At 46.7% G+C, this 11,380-nt stretch overlaps 1 protein-coding gene across 1 annotated transcript in view; it reads right to left on the reverse strand.

Annotated features, from left to right (window-relative positions):
* Positions 1-5,152, reverse strand: part of CLMP (CXADR like membrane protein) — a 63,329-nt gene extending 58,177 nt beyond the window's left edge. Inside the window, exon 1 of the mRNA XM_030964867.1 lies at positions 4,722-5,152. Within this exon, the coding sequence (XP_030820727.1) occupies positions 4,722-4,749 (28 nt within the window). The 5' untranslated portion in view covers positions 4,750-5,152. The remainder of the gene's footprint in view (positions 1-4,721) is intronic.
* Positions 5,153-11,380: the final 6,228 nt, after the last annotated feature.

Consider the following 11,380-nt stretch of genomic DNA (forward strand, 5'->3'; position numbering starts at 1 on the left):
GGGTTTGGGGAGCAGGAACAGGAAGGTTTGGGGAGCGGGGGGGGGGGGGGGGTGGGGGCGGATGCCAGGGCCAGGGCACACTGTGCTCTCAGAGAAGGAATGGGAGGATTTAGAGGGCAGGGTGCCAAGGCCAGCACCCACAGGCTGGCTGTGCTCTCAGAGCAGGAACAGGAGGGTTTGGGGGGCAGGATGCCAAGGCCAGGAGTTACTGTTTGCTGTGCTCTCCCAGCAGGAACAGGGAGGTTTGGGGATCAGGGACAGAAGGGTTTGATGAGCAGGATGCCAAGGCCAGGAGTTGCTGTGCTCTCCTAGCAGGAACAGGAGGGTTTGGGGAGCAGGAACAGGAGGGTTTGGGGAGCAGAGACAGGAGGGTTTGGGGAGCTGGATGTCAAGGGCAGGGGTTGCTGTTTGCTGTGCTCTCCTAGCAGGAACAGGAGGTTTGGGGAGCAGGAACAGGAGGGTTTGGGGAGCAGGAGCAGGAGGGTTTGGGGAGCAGGAGCAGGAGGGTTTGGGGAGCAGGACACCAAGGCCAGGGTCGCTGTTTGCTGTGCTCTCCCAGCAGGAACAAGAGGGTTTCCCAGCAGAGCACAGCCCCGGGCAGCCCCAGCTCTGCATCAGCTCGGATTTCCCAGCTACCAGCCGTGGATACCTGGGCAAATGCCGGCTGTCAGAGGCAATTCCTCACGCCAGCAGGCCCTGCAAGGAGCTGCTCCAGAACCTTTTGGCTGCGCAGTGAGACAGGAGGAGCTGGGGCTCAGCGTGGCGGGGTCAGAGCCCTGGGACGGCACCGAAAGAGATCCTGAGCTCAGAGTGTGCAGAGCAGAGCTGAGCAGCTCTGCAGGGACCTCAGTTCTCAGCAGCACCCCAGTGACCGCCAGCTCCCACAGAATCACTGGTGTTGGGAAAATTCATCCACAAACACCAGAGGTTGGTGTCCAAAAAGGAGACAGAGGACTCCTGGAACTTTATTCCAATCAAGGGAGAGGCCATGGGGCATCTCCTGGGGTCTCTCCAATTTTTGGAGGATGCAGCCTCCTTTTTATCCCAATTTCCCAGCCACATTTCCCTCTCTCTTTCCCCATTGGCTGAGGTACTTGAGAGGTTCAGTTTCCTTGATATGTCTGATACCAAAGATTTCCCAAAGATTCCCTCTAATGTATAACCCTCCCTTTTAATTTTTAAGTCTTATGGAATTTAGGGGGTTTTTCTTCCCCACTGTTTCTTTCATCTCTCAATGTCTAATTTCATTTATCAGCAAACCTAAAGTTTATTTGTAAAAGCAAATCTTTTTTTCCATTCATCACTCAGTGGAATCCTTCCCATTGTTTCTTTTCTCTCCCAGAGCTGGTTTTATCTCTCAGCAGCCCCACAGCTCATTTGGAAAGACAAATCACCCATTCCTCCCACTGGTGAGGTGCTGCTTTTCCTGCCCTGGGGTGGGTGACCTCCAGCACTGCTGGAAGGGGTCAGTGCCCAGCAGGAAGGCAGAGGTGGGTGAGGGGTTGGGGTTGGCACAGCTCCTGCTCTGACCCCCAAAGGCAGCAGCTCCTGCAGGGCAGAGCACTCACAGATGAGGAAAAAGCACAAGAAACCTGGGACAGAGCACAGGGAACCAGGGACAGAGCACAGAGAACCAGGGACAGACATGGAACCAGATGGAACCAGTGGCAGAGCACACAGAATCTGTGACAAAGCACATGGGACCAGTGACAGAGCACAAGAAACCAGTGACAGGGCACAGGGAACCAGTGACAGGGCACAGGGAACCAATAAAGCACATGGGACCAGTGACAGGGCACAGGGAACCAGTGGCAGGGCCAGGCATACAAATAATCACTCCTCCAAGCCGTTCTGATCACGAGAAAAAAAATCTTTTTCCTCTCAGTGTTTCCTTCATTGTCAATCATTAAAAACACTCATGATTGACTTGGAGTGGGGGAAAAGGCAGAGATTTCCCACCCCATAAAATTCAAACCACTTCAGGAACAGATTTCAATGAAAGAACTGGCTAACTCTTTATTGGGTGGAAAATGCAACATCCTATTATGAACTTTTACCACTCTGAAGTGAAGAACCACTTCAAAATTCTGCTTTTCAAGGGTGCAGTGGCACAAAGGGAGTTTGTGACACCTGATTCTCACTGCTCAGCTGGTCACAATCGCGCGGAACTCACAGGGCCACCTTCCCCTCCTCAGCCTCTCCTGGCAAAGTGAGCTCTTGTCCGCACTCAGCCAAGCCTTTCATCTTGTCCTGCTTTCATAAAGTCTCCTTCAAACAGCTTGGCCCCTGTTTCCTGTCTCACACAGCTGCTCGTGTGCCCCAGAGAGGTAAACAGTGGAAAGGACAAGACTTGTGTATATTAGCCACGTTTTTGGGATGTTTAATGATGAAAACACAAACCTTCCTCTCCAGGCTTCTCTAAAACCTGGGTTTTTCCACATTAGTCTTCACTTTATCAGAAAAAAAAAAAAATAGCATGACATTCCTGGCAGTTGTGTAGATTTTTACTACAGAAAATCCAGGTTCAGCCAGCAAATCTGACTCCCCAACCTCCCTGTGTTCAGGAGGATCCAGGAACAGGGAACCACAACATTTCCTTCCTTTTCCCTGGACTTGCTTTCTCATATTGGCGAACGAAGCTGGACAAGGAGCAGAAAGAGCAAGTCCTGTGCTGGCAGGGCAGGTAAAGCTCAGGTAAAGTTCAGTGCCCACTGCAGGACCAGGAAACAAAAATTCCAAGTTTTGCTCTGAGTTTTGAAGACAATTCTCCCCTGACCAGCACTTGGACAGGAGAGGATGAGAAAGCCAACTCCAGGTGAGGGCCAAGTGTCTTTTGTTGGGCATTCCTGTGTTCCTGTCATTGTGGAGATGCTGAGGACACATTGATAATTTAAATTCTCCATTCCAGAAAGGCTTTCTGCCTACCAAGACAATTGATAAAGCCACTTGTGTTTTATAGATAAAAGCAGCAAAGGTAAATTGTTGTTATATGACAGACAAGCCCACCTTTTCTGCAGCAACAGTTTGTTCTTTTCACTCCAAACCTTCCACAAATTGGAATATTCAGCAGCTGAATGGGATGAAAGACTGCAATCCCCATTGTCTCCATCAGCAAGGTGAGCAACCCACCCTTCTGTGTCCCCAATTTCCACAGAGCCACTCTCTGAAGGGCTGAGCGCTCTCTCAAGCACTCCCCACCACAGAGAGGCACAAACGAGCAGATGTGCAGGGCACAAAGCGCTGCCTGCAGTGCCCAGATCCCCCAGCACAGAGAAAACAGAGAAAAACCTCGGAGCTCCACAGAGAAAAACCTCGGAGCCCCCACAGGGAAAAACCTCGGAGCCCCCACAGAGAAAAACCTCGGAGCCCCCACAGAGAAAAACCTCGGAGCCCCCACAGGGAACAACCTCGGAGCCCCCACAGGGAACAACCTCGGAGCCCCCACAGGGAACAACCTCGGAGCCCCACAGGGAACAACCTCGGAGCCCCCACAGGGAACAACCTCGGAGCCCCCACAGGGAACAACCTCGGAGCCCCACAGGGAAAAACCTCGGAGCCCCCACAGGGAAAAACCTCGGAGCTCCACAGAGAAAAACCTCGGAGCCCCCACAGGGAACAACCTCGGAGCCCCCACAGGGAACAACCTCGGAGCCCCCACAGGGAACAACCTCGGAGCCCCCACAGGGAAAAACCTCGGAGCCCCACAGGGAAAAACCTCGGAGCCCCACAGGGAACAACCTTCCCAATCCCCAGGGCCAAAGCCACTTCTCCATTTATCAGCAGCTGCACAAATTGATTGAATTTGATCACCAAACCTCCCTCCCCAGTCCACATCCCACACCGGGGAGCCTTAAACTGGGCTCTGCCTGCCACGATCCTTCAGAGCTGTTCAAAAATCCCATTTCTGCCTGTGCCCCTGCCCTCAGCTCCTCCCAGGGAGGCAGAGCCCAGCCCTCTCTGTCACACCTGTGCCAGGTCCCAGCACCCAGCAGGTCCTGGAAGGGGCAGGGTTGGTGCTGTCAGCAGCACGGGGTGAGCAGGAGGGAGGTACAGGAGCCCCTCAGACACCTCAGGGCTGCCAACTCTTTTCCCTCCAGCTTTCCTTCACTCTCCTTTTCCTCCTTCCTCTTTTTCCATTCTCTTCTCCTCAACAAATCAGCCCCTCTCTCTTTTCTCTCCCCCTTTTCTCTCTCTCTCCTTCCCCCTTCTCTCATCCCTTTCTCCCCCTGCTGCACTCCAACACATCTGTTTCTAATCTCAGCCACCCCTTGCAAACAATAACTCCTTTTTCTTTTCAACATCTGAACGCTCAGCGCCCAACAATTCCACACAGTTACACAAATTTGACACTCTGCCTGAAACAAAGACATTTTATTCGCCCTTGTTTTGCCCAAGAGCTCCAAGCCCGTGTCTCCTTTATCCCTGAAAAGCGCCACTCTCTTCAAACAACAAACACACGTTCCCAAATGAGCCTGTTTGACCAGCACTTTTTAAAATTAATCTGCTTAATCAGAGATCTCCGGCTGTCAACCTGCTCATAAAGTGACCAGAAAAGGATCAGAACTCAAACACCACTGAAATTTACAGTTTTCCACAAAAGTTTCCTCGTTACAAACCCGTTTTCTCCAACTCACCAGCCATGAATTTCAGGCACGCGGAGCAGACTGGTGGAAGTTTGATTAAATACAAAGAGAGCAGCACCAAAAAAAAAGCCAACCTACCTAAGAAGAGGATTGAAAATGCAGACATTCCGTCTCCCAGCAAGAGGGACTTGTCCTCCCTTTTTCTTCCTCTCTCCCAAGGACGGCAGGCAGACCTGCAGAGCGTTCACAGGAACGCCTCTGGAATGCACCGAGCGTAATTGCATCCATGTGCCAGAAAAATCACCAACTTCACTCTTTCTTCCCTCCTGCTATTCATCCCCTGCTCCATCTTCCAGCCGGATGGATTTCTTTTTGTTTTTTGAAGGCTGCAAATTCAAGGCCCTGGGAGTTTCTGGGGGAGAAGCAGCACGGAGAGGACTTCACATCCACGGCAGCACAGAACAATTTTGCCCGTCTGGAGAGGAGAGAAGCAGGGGGAAAACACTGAGCTCAATGTTCACCACATGGCTGCCTCCCACTAGAGCCCCTCCCTGCCATCAGCTGGGATTAATAGTGAAGACCAGTCATGTGGGTGAGGTAGAGCTTGATTTCCAGCGAGAATACAGACATTTAACAGAGAAACAAGAGGATTTCTCCAGTGGCAAAACGGTTAAGTTTGGAGGCAGCAAAAAAAAAAAAAAAAAAAAAAAAAAAAAAAAAAAAAAAAAAAAAAAATCCAGCATGGAAAAAAAAATCAGATTCGACACTCAGGGGTTGGAGGGAGACTCTTGGAAAAAGCTCCTCAGGAGGACAAACACACTTCCCTGGATTCATTAGCTTTGGGGTCTTTTCTGCACTAGAAATTGGAGATTTCAGGCTTGCTGAACCTTCTCTCTCTGCCTGCTGTGTGGTTTTCTTTTTGTGTTTTTAGGAGGGAAAGAAATCCCCTAAAAACTGATTTAATTTCACGTCGTAGCTGTGTTTCACCGATGAGGGCAAAGCTCAATCAAGCAGAAACTGGTGGCTACGGGGTGTGAGTTTGAGCTCCCTCCCAAAGGGCATTTTAAGGCACCTTTAGAGCCCAGCTTCAGCTTCACCCTCGTGCAGGGGAGCAAATTTTAAAAATTACCTCAGGTACCCCGTAAAGAAACACCCAGCCCGCAGAGCAGAAGGGAAATAAAGCAGATTCACCCACCTCGGTGCCTTGGAGTGCAGAGCAGAAATTCCTCCCCTCAGAACAGTTATGAAAGTGTTTGTAAAGCCTGGAGGAAGGCAGCAAACCATGGGCAAGGCTGCCAGCCTGTGGTTTGGGACATCACACTCCAGTTCTCCAAGCTTTCTTTCCTTTCCCCGTGTTACTCCACCCACACACCATTCCTCTATACTTTCCCAAAAAAAAAAATAAAATCAGGGATAAAATGCTGCTCTGCCTCTCCAGGGATGAAAACAAACCCTGTGCAGAGCCAGGAGCTGGGCTTGGTGATTCTTTTGGTCACCTTGAGTCCAGGATATTGTATTTTTTATGAAATACAGAAATATTTATGAAGCTCTCAGTGAGGGGCACAACTCTTGGAAGCTCTGAAGGAATTTGGTGCCTTTGGTGTTGAGGACTGAGCTTTACAGATATTTATGGGAAGACAACAAAGATCAAAACCTAGATCTTCGAATCCTGGAACCAAAATCTGGATAGATCCAGAGAGAATAAAAGGGATCAAAATCATCTTTCTGCACCCAGTTTCATCCAAGTTTTGTTTGCCCCTCCCAGCCTCAGATGGAGACGGGAGCAGCATTTGGCTCCTCCTCTCCAGAAGTGATTTTCTCTCTGTATCACAACACTTTAAACAGCATTTTTATCTAATCTAGACTGATTATCCAACTCTAATCTAGATTAGGTGGGTGTCACAGTTCCCACAGAGCAGCTCTGTCCATCCCACAGAACCAAACCCCAAGATTCCTCCAGAATTTTCCCCTTTACCAAACCTGATTTCCTTAATGAATGCACCTAAACCCCCCTAGATTCTCAGAGCAGGACACGAATCAATGGAGAAAAATTCATTTTTCTGCAGGCCAGGCAGCACTGAGCCTGTCTCTGTGCATTAGGGGTGTGACAGAAGATGTCCCTGGCTCTGCTGTGAATTCCCTGATGGATTTAATGGGATCAATTCCTCCCCAGGGAGAGGCAGAGGAGTGCTGGCACCCTGCACTGCCTGCCCACCTCCCCCAAACAAAACTTCATTTGTAAATAAGGCTTAAAGTTTTTAAACTTTATTTTAAAATAAAGTTTTGTTTGCCCCTCTGTCAATTTATTCCTTTCACTTTGCTCTTCCTCCTCCAAGGAAACACCTCCTTGAGGCCGAGCTGTTCCCCAGTGCTGCAGAGCTGCTCATTCTCTTCTCAGTGGTGTTTTAATGTCCCCACCACCCAAAACTTATCAAAAACTGCATTTTCTCCCCAAAACTCCCTCTATTGCTCCTGACTCCCCCCTGGTGTTGGTTTATTTTTGTTTCTTCTCCAAGATTCCCTGTATCAACTTCTCTCACTCAATTTAAATTATCTGAGCAGCTTCTTGATAAAAAAGAACAAAATTCATTCATCACTTTGAATCTCTTGAGCAAAAAAAAAATTCTGTTCCATTTTTGGGGTTGTAACTGAAAAAAAGCACCAAGAATACAGAGGAAAAAAAAACCCCAATGACACAAACAAACCTCAAAACAGACAACAAAAAATGCTAGGGGAGAAATAAAACCCTTCACACAGATTTCTTTTCACAATCAGCCACTGGAGGAAAGGCTGATTTGTATTTTGTGGCAGCCAGAGCCTGCTTTGTAAAGCAGTGGTTGTTGAAGGAGCTCTCCTCTCTCAGCCAGGCTTCAATAATTGATTGTAAAAGCACAATTAGTCATCGGGTATCAGTAGGAAAGTATCCCTTCAATGAGGCTCAGCACTCACTATTTCTTTCCCTGTTCCTTCTATTTCCTTCCAGTTTCCTTCTATTTCATTCCATATTCCTTCTATTTCCTTCTCTTTTCCTTCCATATTCCTTCTATTTCTTTTAAGATTCCCTGAAATCCCTGAGATTTTTGTGTGCCTGAACTCAGATTCTTGATATTTAAGGAAGGTTCCTACAAATGGAAGGCCTCAAATTGCCACATTCATATTTTCTGAAAAAATCTCTTTTCCCAGCATTTTTCTCCTGGGAAGCTGAGAAACCTCAGAGAAAAAGGAAAACAATTCTTATCTCATTTGCTTCTCCTCTGTTTTGCTAACATGTAGAATGTGTTTGAAGATGTTTATCCAACAAGTGATTGTTTTATTGGTTTCTAGTGGGAATTATTTTGACTCATTGGCCAATCAGGGCCAAGCTGTGTTGGGACTCTGGAAAGAGTCAGGAGTTTTCATTATTATGTTTTTTAACATTCTATAGGTATCCTTTCTGTATCCCTTTAGTATAGTTAATTTATCTTTAATATAATATAGTCTGTAAGTATCCTTTCTGTATTCTTTAGTATGATATGATATAATATAATATGATATGATATAATATGATATAATATAATATAATATAATATAATATAATATAATATAATATAATATAATATAATATAATATAATATAATATAATATAATATAATATAATATAATATAATATAATATAATATAATATAATATAATATAATCATAAATTAGCCTTCTGAAAACATAGAGTCAGATTTATCATTCCTTCCTCCATCTGGGGGTAACACAAATACAGTACTGAATCTGTAAAAAAATGACTTTATCCATCACAAAATCCTGATTTTCAGCCTGGTTTTAATGAGTTTGGGTGTCCATATGCTTGAGAACCTGCTGGAGCTCCTGCAGGGCCTGGCCCCAGCCCCACGTGCAGAGGAGCTGCTGCACACTCATGCATAGCTGAGCTGCATCATCCCTCAGCTCCGTGCTGCAGCTGCTCCAGGCCAATGTCCTGCGAGGTTATGTTTAAATAATGCCAGCTAAGATCACCATTTAACGGGTATTACTAATTTAATGTGAAGGGCCAGGAGTGAGGGCTCCCAGAGCTGCTCCTTCAGCTCCCATCAGGACTCCAGCGTGGTCGCTGGGGTGGTGACACTGACTGAAGGACACTTGGGAAGCTTCTTACTCACTAATAATGATATAAATTAGCATTTTGTTCCCTGAACCTCTCCTGGCAGTCCCAGGTGCACCAATCCAAGCCATTTAAACCCAGAGGACACTGGAGAGAGGAAATCTTGAATGAGCACAAGGGATCTGCTCTTAGAGGTTTCCCTGTCAGTGTTTGAGGAGTGGATGTAATTCAGCCCTCAAAGAGCTGGAGCAGTGGAACAAAAAGGCAGGAACACAGCAGGAAATGTCTCATCTCTTCCCTCATGCTCCCCTGCTCTTCTCTGGGCTCTGAGCAAATTGTTTGGCCATTGGGGGCAGCCTGGAAAAGGCAGGAGTGGGGTTAATGGGAATAATGGGAATTGTCACTGTCATCTTTTCTGACAAATCCCTTCACCAGGATTTCTTCTCCTGGGAAGCTGAGAAGCCTCAGAGAAAAATGAAAACAATAATTATCCCATTTGCTTCTCCTGTGTTTTGCGGCTTTGGAATGTCGTTGGAGATTCTTTACCCACTGGTCATTGTTTTATTGGTTTCATGTGAATTGTTTTGACTCAATGACCAATCACTGTCAAGCTGTGTCAGACTCTGAGGACTCAGTCACAAGTTTTCATTATTATCTTTTAGCCTTCTGTCTGTATCCTTTCTCTATTCTTTAGTATAGTTTAGTATAGTATTCTTTAATATAATATCATAAAATAATAAATTAGCCTTCTGAGAACGTGGAGTCAGATTCATCTTTCCTTCCTGCCATGGGGGACCCTGAAAATACCACAGGGAATAATGGGAATAATGGGAATATTGGGATAACTGCTCAGGCCAGGCAGCAGGGAGCTGCTCTTTCCTCCCAGCTGAGCAGGAACTGCCCCTGTCTGCTCTGGTTCCTCAGGAACATCTCTTTTGATCTGTTTCTCTCCTCTCTGAGGCTCTGGATCCAGGCTCCTGCTGGAATTCTCATTTCAGATCAGTGTGTTGGACTGACCCATCCAGTGCCATTCATGAGGGAATGCCATTTCCCCTTTTTTCCTTCACATGGGGTTGATAAATCACCCTCATGAGTTCCTGTTCTGTTCCTCTCCTCCTCCCACCTCCTGTCACCATTCCTGGTTCAAGGGTTTGGAACAGCCCCTGCCATGCTGGGAATGAATCATTATTAAATGAATATTTCTCCAAGATCTTTCTGGCTGCTTGAACCTGGATTTCTGAGGATTACAAGGAGTTCAGTCAGAGCAGAGAACCAAGGTGAGTTTGCTCCTGTTCCTTGGCAGCCAAATGACAATAGCCCAGCATCTCAAAGGAAACAAATTTTTTTTCATGGTCCCAGCAGAAAGGCAAGAAGCAGAAGGATCTCCTTCCCCTGTGCACAGAAATATTCATGAGGATGTTGAGATTGCTAGACTGGAGTGAGAGCACTCCATCAATAAATAAAGAGCATCAGTATCTCATGGCATTAGAGAGGAAAGAATGACATCTCTTTTGCTTTTATTTCCTTCTATTTTGGAACATTCAAGTTATAATATTCAGCTCCAAGTGGCACTTGGAGCACGGTTCTGAGGACTGGATTAAAAAAGGGAATTTGTGTTGTGCTAAAGGAATCCATTAAGCTGAGAGGGGCTGTGTGAGCCTGCCCTGAGCCCTCTCCATGGGCTCCTCCTGCCTGAGCCAGGGCACCCAGCCCTGCCAGGAGCTCAATCCGGGCTGGAGAGCCCTGGGGGAGCAGGGAATGCAGGAACACCCAAGGAGCCCATGCAGGGAAGGAAGCAGAGTATGGTGGTGTCCACAGGGGTCCCAGGATGAGGGAAGAGATGAGGATCTGACTCCATGTTTCAGAAGGCTTGATTTATTATTTTATGATATATATATTATATTAAAACTATACTAAAAGAATAGAAGAAAGGATTTCATCAGAAGGCTTGAAAGGAATAGAAAGGAATGATAATAAATTCTTGTGTCTGGGACAGAGAGTCCGAGACAGCCGTGCTGTGATTGGCCATTAATCAGAAACAACCACATGAGACCAATCACAAATGCACCTGTTGCATTCCACAGCAGCAGATAACCATTGTTTACATTTTGTTCCTGAGGCCTCTCAGCTTCTCAGGAGGAAAAATCCTAAGGAAAGGATTTTTCATAAAACATGTCTGTGACACCAGAGCTGCATTCTCCATGTGCTGGCGGGGATGGGAGCTCTGGCAGAACTGAAATCCTAATTTTTTTCAGAAGGATCAAGGTTTTAAAGCAATTAGTCCAGTACTAATTAGATGAGCCTTATTTACTGTGCTATCTGGTAAAATCTTGCTCTAGTCGTGCCACAAATGTTCTATCTTGTACAGGTAACAAGGGAAGCATTTTCCAACTATTCTGTTAGTGAGTTTCCTTCAGGAATTCCTTGCTCCTTCCAGGTTTCCATGTCTGAGTGACCTGATTGCTGTCTAGTAAGATTTAGGCATCCTTCAGGCTTTGGACTGAGCCCTAATCAGAAATGCATCCCCTCCAAGGCAGCATTATTTTAATTTGGATTTGTCTGTTTTTCTTGTAGCTTGGTGGCGCAGCCCTGGTGATTCTGGAGCTCCTTCCTGAGGAGGAATTCTGCCCTGCCTTGGTTTCTCCAGGGAACTGAGGAGGGAATCCAAGTGTTTCCGTGGGATTCACTTCTAATCCAAATGGATTTAAAC

Source organism: Camarhynchus parvulus, chromosome 24 (genome assembly GCF_901933205.1).
Source record: "Camarhynchus parvulus chromosome 24, STF_HiC, whole genome shotgun sequence".
Lineage (NCBI taxonomy): Eukaryota > Metazoa > Chordata > Aves > Passeriformes > Thraupidae > Camarhynchus > Camarhynchus parvulus.